Raw genomic sequence first — 18,713 nt, forward strand, 5'->3', positions numbered from 1 at the left:
CCCTCACAATGCCACCCTCCCCCGCGACCTCCAAGCAGCTAGACGCGCATATATCATCAGCAGTCCTGTCGCAGCGCAGCCACTTCTTCGACCTGCCATCTGACAACGAAGTGCCCTTCCGCTACAATATCCCGTTCCGGACGCGTCCATCTTCACCTGAACTTACTTCTTCACGACCCATTGCTGCGCGCAGCCCGCCTCCACCAGACCTGGGCAGCACGAAAACATCTCGGCTCAAACTACTGGCGGATCATGTTGAGAAAGGCTTGAGGGAGCAGAAAAGAAGCAATGCTGAACCAGATGATTCTTCCCGCCCAGCCAAATGCCGCGCGATTGATCGTTTGGGCAATCTAAATTATGAGGTACCAAACCAGTTGGACTATGACTCTGACTTTGAGGACGATGCTCCGCTACAGAAGCGTCTATCCCGTGACAGGAAGCAGCGACAGGAGCAATTGACAAGGGCATCGTCAACGCCGACGAATCCTGCAGCGCCGAGGGTTCCGCCCCGTTCTGCAGAGCCGGATCAACCCATCGTCGTCAAAGCACGGTTTTCCTTCCTCGTATCATCAGGGCGGGCCCCAGCATCCAGTTCCGGCGTCCAGCCTTCCATGCTGGCACCAAAGCAACAATTCCCAGCCACAAGATGTCCGGCATCAACACCAAACCCAGTACGTCCACAGGGCCCCCTGATCATCCGCCTGGGCACCAACACGTACACACTACCACAAACCTCGATAGCGCGACGTCTGCAAACCGCCGTGCGCGCCATTTGGATGCATATTTTGGAAGCCGAGGCGCAGCTCACCGATGATACAGATGCTGAGAGCCGCGCCTGCGCTGCTGCTGATGCTTCCGAGTGGCGTGCCGAGCTGGCTGCGGTTATGGAGTGGCATAGCGTACGCAGCGTAGCCTAAGCATACCATAGAACGACTCTTTTCCTGCAAGTGCATCATGCAGCTCTCAAATAGGACCCAAACAGGCGAATGGGTCCGGTTCGAGACATTCATATTCACTCTGGTTTTTCCTCTGGACCAACTTCTCACAGAGCAGAGAGCCTGCCACAAGAGATGTCTGCAAACAGTTGACAAACTTGAGGTGGGGAACATTTGTCGCCTCAAGCCCCTTGGATACTAGCCTTGCCGCAGACCGGGGGTCAGCAGCCTCTACTGGCTGGCGGCGTACCTGTGCTGGCTACTCGGCAGGTTCGCTGGGCTCGTAATCACCATTTGAAGCAGTAAAGTCTAGATCCGCTGTCAGTTCGTAGGCTGGAACGGTATGCATGAATGACGGACTAGATGCCCGGTTTCCCCACGGCCCGAGACGATGTTGAAAAAGAGTTCAGATCGTCTTGGCTGTGCTGCGGAAAGGGCCTAAGGAAAGATGCGAACCGGGACCCGGAGCTAGCCCATGAAGATAATATAGTGCAATTGTACGAATGGGAATCACAAGGGCACTGCAGATAACAGAACAATTTGTTGATGCATTATCCAAATTTCGGATGGTAGAAATCTTCGTTACTGCCAGCCAACAACGGGCAGGAACCGCATACAATTTCCAATGCCAAAGTGACTGCTTGGACTCGGCTACTTGATACCAATCAACCACTGGTTTCCCTCCGTTCCGGTCGTGGCTTCTTAGCTTTCAAGGACTTCATGCGACTGAGAAAGCCGCCGCTCGGCTTCGCTTCTGTCGAAGACTTGCGCTCATCTTGCATGGCCGCGCTGTCCGCGGTTCGAGAGCGCTCCAGTGGGTTGGGCAGGTCTCTCCTCGGGCTACTTGGAGCCCGGGCGCGACCAGGCTTTTGCTCAGCCTCTGCGAAAGCGATGGCTGCGCCTTTCTTCTCATATTCTTGGTCATAGTTCTGGAAGAAAGGGTTGTTGCCGTTATCACTCTTGGCGGATTCAAGAGGAGTAATAGGGGTTCCGTCAGGAGACTGAACGCGTCTACCGGGAATCTTGCCCTCCAGAGTATTGGAGCGATTCGCCCGGAAGCGCTGGGCTAAGCTCTTCTTCCGCGACAGTTGTTGTTGCTGCTGTAATTGTTGCTGCTGCTCAAAGGCCTCTTTCTCGCCCTCCTCAATCGCCTTGCGGCTGGCCGGAGCGCCGTCCAAGAAGGTGCTTGTACCCAGTCCAGCAGATTCAGCACCATGCACAATATCGCGAGCGGTAGGGTTGAAGCTTGTGGTTCGTGCAGGCAGCGGGCGTGCGACAGGCTCGGCATCTCCTTCAGCGATGGCTGCCTCATTGTAGTCATTGTAGCCTTCAGCATGGCGGCCGTGGAATTGGTCAATGTCGATATTCTTCTTAAGAGGACCAGCTCCTCCCAAACGCATGTTGAGTGAGTCTTCGGGAAATGCATGCATAGGAGCCTTGCGAGAGCCCTTACGGTTTCTGTGCGGGTTGCAGGCATCAAACGGGCCATCATGATGGAACACTGCTAATGTCAGCTGGTTGATTGACTTTGGGGCACAACAACCTACAGCCAGTACCGTAGATGGACGTGACATCGAGCTTGTCAATCACGTCCAGACGTTTCTGCTGTTTGCCGCTCTTCTTGGATTCACGATATTTCCTCTCGCGTCGCTTTTTCTCTTCTTCGGGATCCATGGTAGGCTTCTCACGGACCGAGCTCTCAGAGTTGCGACGTCGGTGAGTCTTCTCCCGAGGCTTCTTATCTGCTGGGTCAGCGAAGATGTCGAGCTCGCCCTTTTCTGCACGCATCTTTGCTTCTCGGCGTCGTCTGTCTTCGTCGGAGGTCGTAGGTCGGTGGCCAGGGGGGCGTCTCATATGAGGCGGAGGTGGCATGTTCTCCCGCCTCGGAACGGCATTCGGTGGAGGACCACGAGGACGAGGGGCTGCCCTCGCCTTGGAATTTATGTCGAGATCTCCCTGCCAAGAAGTCAGAGATTGGTGGGTGCGATCTGCGCGTGGCTACATACCAATAAGTCCGTGGTTGTTTCAACTGCTCCGCTCTTGGAAGCTTCTTTCGTGGTCGAAGACATTGTTGTTGGCTCAGGGATGGGCTCGTCTAGGAAAGGATTTGTAGATATCGGCCGTGGGCTAGGGGCGACTTTATTGCGGAAAGGATTGTTGGATGCTAGGGGAGAATTGACGCGATCTGAAGATAGGGTCAGTCGCGGTATCACACAGCGGGACTAGAAAGGCGAGGTGCAGTAGCGCGTAACAAAGACGCTCGTGCCCGGACGACAGGTAGAGTATTTTGGGTACAGGAATAAAGGGGCTCTCCTTACCTGGTGCAAGTTGAGCGGCGGCCATTGTGAGCACGCGCTGGCAGTAGTTGGATTTGAATTGTCTGTCCGAAAAGGTTGCGCTCGAGGCGTTTGGGTCGATGTTCACTGGCAGCGCAGTGAGCGAATTAAGACTGTTTGCGCTTCAGACCAGCGCAGGCAGCCGTCTAGATCTGGTCGAACTGGACTTGAGCCCAGATCGATGATGTAGTAGGATAGCCCTGGAAACGCTGCCCGGATTTCCTGCTGGATACCCTGCTCGGTCTAGGGGTCTTGTCAACACGGAAGCGGAACGTCAAGATTATTCGGTTGTCGGATGATTGACCAGTTCTACGTAAGTAACCAAGAGGGTATCGCTGCAAGCGGAATGCAATGCAAACGGAAGAAATGTAGTCGACGTGATACGAGACGAGCTCAAGAAGACAAGGGGAATGGAGAGGACAGTCGTCGATATAGGGGAGCGGGGAGGGAGGCAAAAGGGGAGTGCCCTTCTTGTTTGAGTTGAGGCGTGACCCGATCGCGACCACTTAGGCTTTGGCTGCGAAAAATTGGGGGCCTTCGGCTCCCCCCAATGCTCTGCCGAACTAAAGGTTAGACCATAACAAAGCCTCAGCGGCCACTAATGGGGCGTACCTTTGCCCTCCGCGCACCGAAGCAGTTTTCCAATAATGAGCCCGCTTTTCACCCAAGCCCTTTCGATCACCAGGAACTTGCTCGCTCCGGGTGAAGATCGCCCAGAGGAAGTTTTAGATTAATTTGCGCGTGTGATCTGCCGACTCCTGTCGCAGGCCATTTCTATCTACTCCTGCGCAACGAAATCCTCTGGAAACGCTTGAGACTTTGATCATTCTTCTGCTGCCTGACAGGTGGTCGTCAGGTCGTGCCTTGGCGGTTTCAGGCCGAATACAGACCTTGGTGGCTTGATGTCAGCCATGCTCTCCACGCCATCGAAGCTCCAGGCCAGGCATCCCAGCTAGCTAGAGATCAAGCCTATCGATAGAGTCCCTGGCGGCTAAACCTTAGCTCGTCAAAAAGTTCTCGAGGCTGCGTAACTGTTTGTTGCGTACGCTCGTGTCGCTACCTACAACGGCGATATGGCAACGACAACACCATCTGAGTCGCCTGCCCCCGTCTCAGCTCGCTTCACAATGGAGCTCGAGTTCGTTCTCTGCCTGGCGGTTCCCGGGTATTTACTCCATCTCGCGCACATCTTCCCTCACCTGCTCGTGCCACCGGACGTGCTACCTCTCAACACCAAACCCGAAGATTCAGATGCCGCGCGCTTCGGTCGGTATCTCGCCTACCTTTACGACTATTGGAGGAAGCCAGAATATGCACAGTACCTCACACATCCTGGTACCGTTTTGCGAAACCTTGAGTTGTTACAACAAGAGCAGTTCAAGAAAGATCTGGTCAACCCGAACCTACGGCATCAGGTTGCATACGGACTTGAGCTGGTAGACCCTCCACCGTCGCAGCCTGCGAATGGAAAGATAATGGTGGAAGATGCGGATGCTCAGATTGACAAAGCGGCACCAGAGGATACGGCGGCAGTAGGAACGGCAGCTTGACCGGCATTGGCAGGCCAGCCCGGAGACGTCGATGCTCAGTACTGCACCTTTACGAGACTACGAGATACTCAAAAGCAGAGCTACAGTGAATAGCGAACACTGCTACCAGCTGTCCTTTCGATCCGGCTTTTGCAGGCTCTCGCGAACGTTGATGCCACATTCTCAGCTCACATGAACAGACTTCTCTCCAGCTCCTCCTACGTGTACTTTCTCCTAGTCCCATTAGAAACTACACAGTCCAGCTTCCAGAGTCAAGAAGGCGTCGGTGCGTCAGCTTCGACCTACTAATAGCCTCACGGCTCAACGACTAATGTCTACTTTTTGACCGGCACTCCGACACAGCCGCACAACAGTCGCACTTGCGCAACTGAGGTGCCCTTCGGTCGTCGACCACGACCAGGATCTCCATGTCTCGGCTGCTACTCCATCAGCATTCCATTGAGACCACACGATCGTACTTCCAGAGCCAGGCAGGGCTTCGTCCGTCTGCCACAACCAGTGATTTCACAACTCGATGGTTCGAGTCTGCGCCACGATCGGTCACCTCACAGAACCATGCGGTCGCTGTTTTGTAACTGGGGAGGCCTTCGGTATATCAATTGCGACCACCACTGCTGTCGGGACCCAGCTACTAAGGGACTCCTTCTTGACCAGGACCTGTTTCTAGTCACAGAGCCAGACTTGCGCAGGTGAGGAGGCCTCCGCGCATCAGCCGCGACCGGTGGTCCTATGACTTTGTAGCCTTTCAGGGACCTGGCTCTACAGGGAGCGGAGCATGGTTTAAGACCGTTGCTAAAATATCAGGGAGGCCGTTGACATACGCAACGAGGCCTGTCAAGGCCCGTAAGGGAGGTTGGTCCGATCGAGAAACAGGAGGGAGGGTCTACACTGATCCAACCACTGCTGGAGCAGGTTTAAAAGGGCGAGAAAACAAAGGAATAATGACAACAACATTGGATCAAATTCTTTGAATTGTCTATCTGCTTTTGATCCATCCCATCTATCATCGAGCTCGTCAAATCGTGAACTCCATGGATCGAGAGACCTTCTTGTCAGGTAGTTATGAGCTTGTGCAGAGCCTTCGGACTCAGTAGCTCAATTCGTGAGATCGGTGATATTGTGGAAGAAAGTAAGACAGCAAGGTGAAGAAGATGGTAGAAAGAGCATCAAGCACGCTGTAGCAAACCCAAAAGACAGAAGTCCTCAAGTCTGGTACATATGCTCGAGACACTACTCCACGGCGGCTTCTTCGAGCTGCTTATTTCTTACCAGCCTTGACAGCGGCCTTGGTGACCTTGCCGCCGGCCTTCTCGGACTTGGCAACAGACTTGATGACACCAACGGCGACGGTCTGACGCATGTCACGGACAGCGAATCTTCCCAGGGGCGGGTAATCGGCTTCACAGAACATCAGCATGGTTGATCAGGACTTTAGGGAAGTGGGGAACTTACTGAAAGCCTCAACACACATGGGCTTGCTGGGAATCATCTTGACGATGGCAGCATCACCAGACTTGATGAACTTGGGCTCCTTCTCAACGGACTTGCCAGTACGACGATCGATCTTCTCGAGAAGCTCGGCGAACTTGCAGGCAATGTGGGCAGTGTGGCAGTCCAAGACTGGGGCGTAGCCGGCACCGACCTGACCGGGGTGGTTGAGGACGATGACCTGGGCGTTGAATGAGTCGGCACCCTTGGGAGGGTCGTTCTTGGAGTCACCAGCGACGTTGCCACGGCGGACTTCCTTGACACTGACGTTCTTCACGTTGAAGCCGACGTTGTCACCGGGAACACCCTGAGCAAGCTGCTCGTGGTGCATCTCGACGGACTTGACTTCAGTGGTAACGTTGGCGGGAGCGAAGGTGACGACCATGCCGGCCTTGATAATACCGGTCTCGACACGGCCGACGGGCACTGTGCCAATACCGGAGATCTTGTAGACATCCTGGAGAGGAAGACGGAGGGGCTTGTCGGTGGGACGGCTAGGAGGGTCGATGGAGTCAATGGCCTCGAGGAGGGTCTTGCCAGTGGCCTTGCCAGCCTTGCTCTCCTTCTCCCAACCCTTGTACCAGGGGCAGTTGGTGGAGACATCAATCATATTATCACCGTTGAAGCCGGAGATGGGGACGAAAGGAACGGCCTTGGGGTTGTAGCCGACCTTCTTGACGAAGGTGGAGGTCTCCTTGATGATTTCCTGGAAACGATCCTCGGACCACTTGGTGGTGTCCATCTTGTTGACAGCGATGATGAGCTGCTTGACACCCAGGGTGTAGGCAAGCAGAGCGTGCTCACGGGTCTGGCCATCCTTGGAGATACCAGCCTCGAACTCACCAGTACCAGCGGCAATGATGAGAATGGCGCAATCAGCCTGGGAGGTACCAGTGATCATGTTCTTGATGAAGTCACGGTGACCGGGGGCGTCAACTAAAAGTGATTCCGTTAGTACACGTTGGAATATGCAGAAAAACCAATATCGTGGTCAGTATGGGATGTGGCGTAGGCTGTTGGCGTAAGGATGGACGGGACGAGAATAGAGGATCAGAAAGCCGATGGTGCTGCGGCCTTCTGCGCCTTCTCAACGGCATCGAGGTGTCTCTTCTTCCCGTTATGGCGTGAGAGAGCCCAGGCGTTTGGGAAAGCCTTCTCACATGTTGAGCAATAGTGGTCCTTAGTTGCCAGAGCAGTCTCCTCTCTCTTCCTCTTTCGAAGCAGAGCTTCCGAGGGCGGTTTCAGGACCTTGCCGCCATTCTTGACAGCGTCGCGATGTGCTTGACTTGTCTGATGTAGGTCGAGAGCGGACTGAGTGGCGGCATTGAAATCGCAGGTGTCGCAGCGGAAACGGGCTGTATCTTTAGCCTTCTTCCGGACATCAGCAGCAATTTGAAGAACTCGATCTGGATTGTTGGCTTTGAAAATGGCGGCAGCATTGCGTCCAGCTTCCAGATAGGCCTCTTCATCCTCAACACGCTTCCGCTTACGATAACGCTGTTGTCTCTCAGCAGCTCTCTTGAGACGAGCAGCAGCAGCAATCTGAATCTCCTCAGCAGTAAGGTTTAGATCACCCTTAACACTTTCAGACAGAGGTAGATGTGTGCATAGAGGTTCCCAGATCATATCATCTCGCTCCCAGAGGAAGAAATCTGGAATGAAGACCTTATCCATAATCGTCTTGACACAACCGTAGAAAATGATTGTGAAGAGTGATTCGAGGATCAGGAAACGCGCCCGAAGACGGGGAGCAAGATGAGCTTCAGGAAGCTTGGTCCAGCATAGCATGCCGATAGATGTGATCTTGTAGTGTTCGTCCAGAGCCTTTCGAACAAGACGAGCAAAAGTCCCAGAGCCGTTGAGGTAGGAGTTGACACGGCTTCGGACCCCGCCGTCAAGGCTGGTACCGGAACCAATGTAGAGCTTTGGCTTATGATTGGGAAGCTCAAGAATGACAGCATAGATACCCCATGCTTTGTCAACCTCTGAAGGCCTTGGAAGACTTCTGAAGAACTCAAGTGATGGAGGAGTCTCTGAGCCGATGATGGCGTCAAGGCCATCTGCGGTACATAGTGGGAAAGAGCTCACGACAGCATCCTAAGCTGCGCGATCTCTGAACACAGTCTTGATTTCAACGTTGAGGTACCAGTCTGGAAGTGGAACGCTGAGTAGACGAGCGGCGGAGTCATCGATGAAAACCTCAATAGGCCCATCACTGACTTGATAGAATTCCATGATTGTGTAGGTTGTGTATGCTCAATAGCTCTTGTGAGGTGAGCAGCAGCGGCAATATGAGACTCCTTAGCAACAAGGGGAAGATGACCCTTGATGCTGATAGACAGAGGTAGATGTGTGTACAGAGGTACCTAGATCATGTTAGCTGAATCTCCAAGGATGAGCACTGCAGACTTACCTTAGGAATATTCCTTTGAACCGGACACAGAAAACAATTGTGAAGACTGTTTCGAGGACCGGGAAACGAGCCCAAAGACCGGGAGCAAGGCTAGCTTGGTGTGGCTGAGGCGTCCATGTATGGTGGATGGTGGATGAGAGAAGAGAGAGCCCCGAACAGCTAGCACCCATGGAGGTGACGTACGCTCCGCGACTTCCAACCTTGGCACACCACATCCCACGGAAGGAACGAACAGAAAAAAAAACACTGGGAGTACTAACTAACTGTGACGAAATAACGAGGGGTCTCGAACTTCCAGAGGGCGATATCAATGGTGATACCACGCTCACGCTCAGCCTTGAGCTTGTCGAGCACCCACGCATACTTGAAGGAGCCCTTGCCGAGTTCAGCGGCTTCCTGTTATCGGAGTTAGCAAAAGTTTATCGGAAGTACTAAATCACGTGATGGCTGCCCCTCCCCCGCCAAAATTTTTGCGGTTGAGGGATAACGAGCCAGCGATGACGAGAGGGCGCCGCTCACCTTCTCGAACTTCTCAATGGTACGCTTGTCAATACCACCGCACTTGTAGATCAAGTGGCCTTGAGATATGTGAGCGTTTGGCCTTGATTGTAGATGTCATATTCTGCTTACCGGTGGTGGTGGACTTGCCGGAGTCGACGTGGCCGATAACGACGACGTTAACGTGAGTCTTTTCCTTACTGTTGAGCGATCATGTTAGCTATGCTCGTTGACACTGGCAAAGGCTGCCAGGCGATGATCCAAAGACGAGCGCAGGCTGCCGACTTACCCCATGGTTGCGGTTTTGTTTGAAGATGTGGCTTTCGAAGGCTTGAAGTTCTGTGTCAGAGACTTGAGGCTTTCGTACGAATGCTCAGATACTACAGCTTGCGTAGAGGTGCTGAGCAATGTCAGTATCGATGCAGAGGATAGGTGTAGATGGAGAAACTCACTGAGCGACGAAAGAAGAGAAAGGACAATTTGCGGCCGGCTTGTGCGAATTTTGTAGGAGTCGACCGCAGGCAGGGGCTTGGCAATAATTCACTCGCCACGTCCGCCGCAACCCAGCAACCCTTGCCCCACTATCCAGTCAGATTTTGCTTCGTTCTGGCTATTATGATTCGATCGAAGGGCCGTTTGTTGTTTAGCCTCTGAAAGCATGTGCTCCAATTAATTGCCGCTCAAAAGTCGATAGCTGTTCAAAACCGCAGGGCTTTTTACTAGAACGACGATAGGAGATGAATGACCCCGCTAGGCCAGCTGGGGCCCTCTAACGTGAGGATGCAGGGTTGTTCTACAGAGGCTCCGGACAGCCTTGCACCGCTAAATATGGCGGAGGATCAATGGAGTCTCATTCTGCTATCAAATAGAACGTGGCCCCGGCCTGACTGCTCTGACTCACGGCCATGACTGGTTCCATTGACTCGCTGTTCCCGCCCCCACTGTGTGCCCCTCGTGATAACACAGATGCTGGTTGCGCAACGAAGTCGTCGAAGCCTGGATTTGCCGAAAATGCTTCGGCATGATGCGCGCAAGGGGTCGCCGCACAAATACCTCATCCTGTGAACAGACCACTATCGAGTCATAAACGCTGCCAATAGTAGACCGGAGTTTCCGAGCGCCACAACATGCAACATAGTTATGCTCCTCGCTTTTCAGTTGCATGATCTCTATCGCAGCCACAAGTGCTAAGGCTGAGCCGGCCAGATCACTGACTCCTGCCCTCAGTTCCCGAAAAGGACTGCAAGGAGTTTTTGAGCTGGTAGAAGGCGTTCATCTTGATATGTGACTTCGTCGACAGATCATTGCTCGATGATCCTGAGATGTGCAATCGAAGCGACATCCTCGATGGCGTCGCCAATGTTTTGTACTCCGCTGGCGAGCAATCAAAAGACCCAGGCGCTGGTGGTACTGTAGGACATTACCCACGGAATCGATGTGTTGTCTCCTCGCTCGCTTGTTGACAGATTTTCGCAGGCTATCAGCCATGAGCTGCTCATGCGAGATATATCGCTCCGCCAGCGCGGGCAAGTTGAGATCGGAAAGCGAGGCTGCAGCTCAGTATTCGCGCCATTGCTTGGAGCATTCGATACACTAGGCGCAAAGTCAGGAACATTCGATCCACGGGATGTGAAGTAGCGTCGTACCTTATAGAAAGATGTAGGAGGCTCGTCGGCACTGCGTGTCTGCAGCTGATAAAAGTATGCGCGCTTCGAACTGCATTTCTCGTTGGGACAACCGCCAGGCACTGCGCAGACAAGTCAGCCAGAAAGTATTTGACAGGTGTCATGACTTTACCTTCGTTGACCGGTAAGTCAGTCTGATCTTCACCGAGAATGTCGTCTTTCTGTTTCCTTTTCATGTAGGTACGCTCGTAGTATGGCTGGTCCAAAACGAATTGGTATGGACAGGTTCGACAGGTGAAAGCATTCCGACCGTGAGGGTTATCGGGGGTCGCTGCAGCCTTCGAGATCGTCAAGGAATTGCAGCAGTAGGGGCAAACTAGGCATGTTAGAGCCGTGCGTCGTGATGGGTCGAGTCCATCTTCTCACATGTGGGAGGCATTTCGGAATAATGAACGGCGCAGGTCAAAGCAGATGCCTGGAGTAGTGAAGTCCTGCTTACTGCCGCCCCCTCGAACCCAACGGTATCAGCAGTCCATGAAATGCACCATCACTTGCACTTCCAAACATTTCTTGCATCGCGTGGTGAAGCGGATTGAGTCGAACGAGTCCAATCCCGAGACAGACTTTCTCCGGCCTTGGCATCGCGGGGCGGCATTGTCGGTGGAAAGTGTAGCCTGCGCTTTTCAACTACTACTACTATGTCTCTGCAGTCGGCGAGTATATAATTTACGTTATCTAGACCGTAGCAGAGTACGAGGCTCATACCTTCGAACTATCGCTACAAGCCTGCTTGCCAAACCCTGCAGCCGACGTCAGACTTCTAAAGCACGACACAGCCTACCCCGGACACAGCCCTGCCCTTGACGTGGCACTCACCACGAAGTGTGAACCGGCCCTCTTTCTTTAATTCTCATACAACATCAGCACGCTAGAAATATGGCAGAAGTCGACGGCGCCTCACCGAAGGAGCAGATCCTCGAAGCCTGTCGAAGAGACAACGTGGATCTTTTCCATGAAGTCCACGAGGGCATCTCCAACGGCCAGTCCAAGGAGAGGGTCGCCGAGTTCTTCAACTCGATCACTGACACAATGGGTAACTACCTATTACACGTATGCGCGAGCTACGGTTCTTGTACGGGGCTTCTCTCCCAATCATCCTCGCATCGCTGACATCCTCCAGACGATGTCATGGACGAATTGCTCAACGTTGAATTCCTTGAGTGCGACCCCCTCACCCGCCGTGACAAAGAGACTCCAATTCACTCTGCAGTCAAGTATGGCAATGAGCGGGAAGTTGACCTAGGGGAAGCTATGGCTACTATGCTGATTGAAGCCGGCGGTGATCCTCGGGTCAAAGACTCCCACGGAAGGAAACCGAGTCAGATCTGCACACCACGGACCGAGCAACTGCGCAAAAAGCTACTAGAAGCCGAGTATGTTATGAACGAGGGCTTGAAAAGCGGACAGCAGCAGGACGAGGACGAGGGACCGACCGGCAGTGCCAGCGATTCTGAGTGAGATGCCAAGATTACTTAATCAGGTGACAATTTCGGAGGCAATCATCACATCATCACATTCGGTATTCTAGATGATGGAAGCGAGGAAGAGCGCGAATGCGCACGTGGGAAAGCGACATCGAAGGTGCAAGCCGAGCCGAAAGACGCTGATTTGTCTGAGACGAAGGGTGTATCAGAGACTTACCAAGCTTCAACCGCCCCGCTTGGTACGTATACTCGTCCAGGATGCTCAAGGTCAAAAGCGTCGTCAGCAAGAACGCGAATGGATGTATCAGAAGTGCTGTGAACGGCGGTTACTGCAGGACAGGGCGTGGATCTTGGGATACATGGGCCTCATGGTTGCGCAAAGATGGCGACCCTCTCGAGGCGAGCGGACAATTGTTGGCGCAAGGATACATGAACCTTGACCTAGAATACAATCAACAATTGGCTCATAGATGCAGGATTCTGAGCGTATCGTTTCGCAGCTATCGCGAGTACCGTCGCATTTGCCCCGAGGACATCACACAGGATACTTGTCCGACGCTGAAAGAGCCAGACCTCTGGTCGTCCAGTGCTGCAGCTTGGGAAGTTTCTAGGGCGTCCGCATCGGGGCCAGATACCTTGCACGAGTACCGCATGCACGTCTCTGCCTTGACGAACATTGCCTGTACTACAGGATGCTCTCGATTCCGCCAACAAATTGCCTAATTTGGTGACCGCATCGTAACTAAAACCAGAACCTTGTCATCAAGTGCGAGCAATCAGCATAGAACTGGAGTAAACAACGCTGTTGACATGAAAGGCCAGGACAGACTACCAACAGGAGTCAGAGTGCTGTTGCTGCACCCACGGATAAGTACACTGTACTAACGTACTTCGTAAGCAGAAGTACGTCACAACGCATGCATTCCATATTTGCAGCTGAGCGTGTAACTCGCTTGAAGCAGTTCCCGCAGCTGATACGGATGGTCAACCTCTGGAGAAGCAACCAAAGAGCGACGGCGGACCACCAGGGGTCGACGAAATAGACTGACAGGCTCCCCAGGCTCGCAGCAAATCCAGCCAAGAATCTCCCCCGTGAGTCCAGGCAGCCTGTGCGTCAATTTCTCTGACCCTCATGGCCTGTCGATGACCACGTAACATATCTCAAGATTCTGCATTCGGGAGTATTCCATAAGATATGGATAGGAGGACAAGGCAATGTGCGCTTCAAACGTTGGGTGCATGTCCGGCGCATTACAACCCATGCTTGCGGACCAACGTGCAGTAGGCGCTGTCCGATGCTCGATATAGAGAAGGATCGAGAATCCCGTAAGCTGCAAGACATCGAGACGCACAAGCCCTGCTATGCCTGAAACGCGATCCTTGACAGGCAAAGATTGGCTGAGCTCGCCTCTCCGGGACGAGATTAGCACCGGAGCATGTCTCTTTTAGCTCAAAGACTGGGCCTTTGAGCCAAGCGTGTGGCCCGGCATGATTCTTAAGAACGACACTGACCATTGAGCGCCGAGAGGATAAAGATGTACACATCTTGCAACAGGCCTCGTCAGCTTATGCTTCTGCAACGGAGGATCCGGCCGACTCAGTGGCTGTGAGCGGCGCAAGCAGCGCCGATAGAGTTCAAGGGTGCCCCCTACGTCAGTTGGGGGGGCATGTTTCATGTAGAATCAGCCACGCATTCTTGGACCGGGCTTGGAAAATAGTCGGGGCCCTCCTTGAGTGGAGGGCAAACCACAGTACTTGAGGCCAGGAGACCGATCATGGTATCATGCCACGAGTCATTGCCGGAGCAGGCTCTCGGTTTCATGTGGGCTACTCCGTAGGAAGCGTTGGTTGACGACGAGAACCTTGAGTGGCCTTCAGTGGGGTGGGAGAATAGATAGCCGAATAGCATCCAGAACGAACGGAGTACGGAGGAAGCGGCTGTGAATAAACAACAAGGAAGAATTGACGAAGTGGACATGTTTGGGCCACGGTTCTGCACCAAGCCTGCCACTGCCAGGCACCCTGCAAATCTCATTGGTGCCCTGGCGGTCTGCCGACTGACGCCAACTTCGCCTGGGGACCCAACCAGCCGTATCCCTGGCAATTTGTTCGCTCCGTCTTGGTTCAGCTAGCCTGGAGAAGCTCGCTGCAAGGTCGGGGAACGGTCATATGCCCGCCGTTGGCGCAGACCATGCACAAACCATTCCGACGCGTGGATAGAGACTATGTACTCGTCACTCCCTGCTTCGCGACAACTGGTCGTCTCAGGGCAAGCCAAAGGACGGCAAGCAACGGTGCAGGGTGGGAGAATCTCCCAGAGCGATAAAGAGTTCGACCGGCCCAGGCTTTAGACAAAGGCCTGTCTTGTGAATCAGGAGCCCACCCAGCCTTGGCGACAGCCCTCCCTGTTTGCTTTCGATTAGCTCCAGTAGCAATCTCAGCCACCGATCCATACATTACGGCTTGCTCTGCTTTGTCTTTGTTTCGCTCTCTTTACACACACAACATTGCTTCTGGACTCCCGACCATCACCACACTCTTTTACCAGGAGCATCTGTTTGTTGTGTCGCTGTAAACTGGTCCCGGTTGACTGCAGTTACCGATTGTCGGCAATCTCGGGCTGGTTCTCCCACATCTGCAACACTTGGTACCTCATCGTCTTCCTTATTGCCCGAACACGAGATGTCACACCTCGTCCCTCTGGCCCTCTTGGCGTCAGCTGCCGCCGCAGCTCCTGCTGGAGGCAATCAACAGAACGCCGAAACTCAAGAGTATCTCACGTACCTCAACAAGAACCTCTCAGAGAACTATGCCTGGTCCCTGCTGGCCTTCGCGGCCTGCATCTTCATCTACCGCAGTTCCGTCCGCGTATACGCACATATGAGACATCTCGCCAGCTTGACTGCCACATCACAGAAATATTTCGCAGAAGGCGACTCGCGTGTCAACTGGCTCAAGCGCCATATTCTGTATGCACCCACATTCCGTCACAAGCGGGCGACAGAGATCCAGTTTCACCGGTACCTCAACTTTGGCAGCATCCCGACTCGTTTCCAGACCGTCTTTATCACCGCCTGCATTGTCGTCAACGTCTGGGCTTGCTGTTGGGAGGTGCCCTGGAATGATGAGCGTCTCCAAGTTCTTCCCATCCTCCGCAACCGGACGGGCACCCTCTCTGTCGCCAACCTGGTCCCCGTCCTGATCATGGCCACGATCAAGAACCCACTCATCGAGATTCTCGACATTTCTTACGACACCTTCAACTTGATGCACCGATGGCTCGGACGGCTCTGCATCCTGCAAGGCGTTGCTCATACCGTGTGCTACATGATTGCTAAGGTCGAGAAGGAAGGCTGGGAAGGTCTGAACAAGTCAGTCCAGCATGAGTTCATCTATGCCGGTCTCGCTGCTACCATTGGCTTCGTCATGTTGTTCTTCCAGGCTCCCAAAGTCGTGCGATCGTGGGCATATGAGGTGTTCCTACACGCCCACTTCATCATAGTAGCGGTAACGTTCGCCTTTCTGTGGATCCATCTTCTGGAGTATCCCCAACTTGCCTTCCTCATCGCCAGCATCGCGATCTGGGCTGCAACCCGTGGATGGCGCTTCGCCACTCTCGCCTACCGTACATGGGGAGGCTCCGGCCGCTGCCAGGCTGAGGTCGAGGCCCTGCCTGGTGATGCTCTTCGGGTCACGCTTACAACCCCTCGCCCCTGGAAGTACAAGTCCGGCCAGTCTCTGTACCTCACCATCCCATCTGTCGGCCTCTGGACTGCGCATCCCTTTTCGATTGCCTGGAGTGATGCTGAGCATGGTCTGTCTCGCTCCACAACTGTGAAAAGATCCAATACCGTCAAAGCATTTGTTGATCCCGAAAAGGCACCCATCGTTCGATCGCGACCCAAGTCATCAGAGATGGAAAAGGCTACATACTCGCTTGTCATCAAGGCCAGAACCGGTATGACAGGAAAACTCTACGATCGTGTTGCCCGTTCCAATGGTCCTGAGCCTGGCAAGATGACGTTCAATGCCTGCATTGAAGGGCCTTATGGTGGCGATCGAAGCATGGCCAGCTATGGCACCGTTATGCTCTTTGCCAGTGGCGTTGGTATCACGCACCAGATTCCTTACATCAAGCAGCTCCTGGAAGGCTACAACGATGGTACCGTTGCCGCCCGCAGAGTTACTCTGGTGTGGTCAGTCACTTCCACCGATTGCTTAGAATGGATCCGGCCTTGGATGCACGAGATCCTTGGCATTGAGAACCGACGCGATGTGCTCAAGATCATCCTCTACATTACTCGCGCAGGTCTCAGCCAACCGATTCGCTCACCCAGTGAGACGGTGAAGATGCTGAGAGGCCGGCCGGATGTGCAATCATTGATGGAGGTTGAGGCTGAGGAGCAGTTGGGCTGCGTTGGCGTCAGCGTCTGTGCTGGAGGCGGTCTCGCCGATGAGGTCAGACGGGCGACGCGTGTCCTTTTGTCCAAAGGGAGCAACGTTGAGTTTGTGGAAGAGGGATTCGGCTGGTAGAGATGCACGGATGATGTCTGGTCAGACTGCGCTTTGCAGTCCACGAAGCAAGCGAGCAAGCGAACGACAATCTTTCGATAGAACATTCAGCCCTTCATTAGGAGTTTCTACTTTCGTTGGAAACATGACATGATTTTTGATAAACGTCACACCTCCTTCGTCTATACTGTTTGCAACATGTTTGGTGTACTGGTTTACTCACGTTGCTTGGAGCGATTTCAATTGGCTTGCATCAATCGAAAGTGGAGACACGCTTGATGATTACGCCTCGCACGCCCTCTCCAGTACTCTGCTCCTTGCCTCATCAAGAATCTTTCAACACACCACGATCCATCATCAAGAGCTGCATGTTTGCGAACCCTTGCGCATCCTCTTCGGCTCTGACATCAGGCTAGCTAAGACTCGAACAGTCTGCTGCTGGGACACAAACTTCGCTGAGTGGAACATCAGTTTCATCGCAATCTCCCGCCTGACCCCGGCTGCCAATCGTCGTGGATCGCGATTATCAACCTCCATTCTTTCTACACTCCTTCCGCTCTTCCATCGGCACACCAGTCTGACATTGACGATTCCGCACGTGCGCTGACCCGTTGCGATCCGCTCCGCAGCAACTGCTTTGACTTCCTCCTGGCAACTCCAAGAGAGGATCGCATTCTCGCATACCGAACAAGCCGCCGGCCCCACCCCTTGCGAAGCGTTCCAACGGTGCCCTCATCAACGATCCGCTGCATCAGCGCTCCTCGACACCGAACAGGCATAGCTTGTGTTTGTTCGAACGCCATCGAGGCCACCACAGCCACATCGGCGTGCTGAACCTGGGCCGGGAAACTGGGCGAATTACTCCGTCCGGAGTTTCTATTGAAGCTTCAGCCATGCCACCCCCAAACACCCCCACGGAAGGCGCCCCTGCACCACCGCCCATTAGACGTGGCCGCCCTCCCACTGCTGCCAACCGCTCACCATCCAAATCTCCTTCCCGCGATCAACCCCGCATCGCACGCGCGTTCCCCGTCACCTTCACGACACTTCTGTCACTCAGCCAGCTCAGACGGCCACTGCTCTTCCTCACTGCCCTCTCAGTTCTACCCGCCGTCCGCGCCCGATTCTACCTCACATGGCGGGGGAGATATGTTTTGTGGCCGTGGGTAAGCGACAAGCTCTGGTGGGCCGCCGCGGCGACGTGGCTCAGTGGACAGGCGCTGTATGTGCTGACCGTGGTGTATTGGTGGAAGGTTGAACAGCCTGAAGATGAGCGGGCTTACGAGGCCGCAAGGGCTGAGCGCTGAAGTACTAATTTTCGGGCGGGCCTGCTGTGCACGGCATCCTCCCGCACAAACAAGTCCTTGTTCAGCTTGAGGGCGCTGGCCGATCTTCATCCACGACAGTGAGGGCTAGAGGTATGCTGGAGTTGACATTGCGCCCGCCCGCGCTTCTGCCAAATCCCTCAGTCACGATCGTTTCACTCACGATTTGGACCCCCGAAGTCGACCACATTGGCTTGGAAAGGGTCGCAGGCCTGGTCAAAACCCCCCCTCTTGGGACTCGTCACGAGAAATTGATCACAGAATTGTCATAACCTCGGCGATGCGCTTCGGTCTGTTTGGCCTCGGGCCGGAAGGCACCAGGCCGTGGGGCGGCCATCAATAATGGTTTATTTGGTAATTTAGCAAGGTCGTATGATGCAGCATCCCGGCTTAAGAACAGCGTCATACCGCCAAACGAGCGAGTTCCCACCACATCATGGAATACCAATCCTTAGGTGCCTAGGGAGTGGAGTATATGATTCAAGTGAAAGGCAGCGACCCGCAGGGCGGTCCTCTATCCTTCTCGGCGGACAATGAAAATCATTCC

The 18,713-nt window shown here is 54.0% G+C and overlaps 6 protein-coding genes across 6 annotated transcripts; 3 read left to right on the forward strand and 3 right to left on the reverse strand.

The window, feature by feature from the left end:
* Positions 1-1,600: 1,600 nt before the first annotated feature.
* HMPREF1541_09330 (uncharacterized protein) lies at positions 1,601-2,723 on the reverse strand (the record flags this gene model as incomplete). Its single annotated transcript, XM_008714004.1, has 2 exons — positions 1,601-2,436; positions 2,483-2,723. 2 exons carry the CDS (start codon positions 2,721-2,723, stop codon positions 1,601-1,603), a joined length of 1,077 nt encoding a protein of 358 aa, XP_008712226.1.
* A 1,675-nt stretch (positions 2,724-4,398) lies between these two features.
* On the forward strand, positions 4,399-4,821 carry HMPREF1541_09331 (uncharacterized protein; the record flags this gene model as incomplete). The annotated part of the gene is made up of 1 exon (XM_008714005.1): positions 4,399-4,821. The coding sequence occupies one exon, from the start codon at positions 4,399-4,401 to the stop codon at positions 4,819-4,821; it is 423 nt and encodes a 140-aa protein (XP_008712227.1).
* A 1,258-nt stretch (positions 4,822-6,079) lies between these two features.
* On the reverse strand, positions 6,080-9,514 carry HMPREF1541_09332 (elongation factor 1-alpha; the record flags this gene model as incomplete). Its single annotated transcript, XM_008714006.1, has 6 exons — positions 6,080-6,219; positions 6,274-7,245; positions 8,983-9,118; positions 9,242-9,300; positions 9,353-9,420; positions 9,510-9,514. The coding sequence occupies 6 exons, from the start codon at positions 9,512-9,514 to the stop codon at positions 6,080-6,082; spliced, it is 1,380 nt and encodes a 459-aa protein (XP_008712228.1).
* A 1,340-nt stretch (positions 9,515-10,854) lies between these two features.
* HMPREF1541_09333 (uncharacterized protein) lies at positions 10,855-11,234 on the reverse strand (the record flags this gene model as incomplete). Its single annotated transcript, XM_008714007.1, has 2 exons — positions 10,855-10,967; positions 11,018-11,234. Coding segments are annotated over 2 exons (330 nt in total), but the record flags the coding sequence as incomplete, so codon positions are not given.
* Positions 11,235-11,781: 547 nt separating this feature from the next.
* On the forward strand, positions 11,782-12,363 carry HMPREF1541_09334 (uncharacterized protein; the record flags this gene model as incomplete). The annotated part of the gene is made up of 2 exons (XM_008714008.1): positions 11,782-11,977; positions 12,026-12,363. 2 exons carry the CDS (start codon positions 11,782-11,784, stop codon positions 12,361-12,363), a joined length of 534 nt encoding a protein of 177 aa, XP_008712230.1.
* A 2,648-nt stretch (positions 12,364-15,011) lies between these two features.
* HMPREF1541_09335 (uncharacterized protein) lies at positions 15,012-16,862 on the forward strand (the record flags this gene model as incomplete). Its single annotated transcript, XM_008714009.1, has 1 exon — positions 15,012-16,862. The coding sequence occupies one exon, from the start codon at positions 15,012-15,014 to the stop codon at positions 16,860-16,862; it is 1,851 nt and encodes a 616-aa protein (XP_008712231.1).
* Between the last annotated feature and the right edge of the window lie 1,851 nt (positions 16,863-18,713).

This window comes from Cyphellophora europaea (genome assembly GCF_000365145.1).
Source record: "Cyphellophora europaea CBS 101466 unplaced genomic scaffold supercont1.10, whole genome shotgun sequence".
Taxonomy (NCBI): Eukaryota; Fungi; Ascomycota; class Eurotiomycetes; order Chaetothyriales; family Cyphellophoraceae; genus Cyphellophora; species Cyphellophora europaea.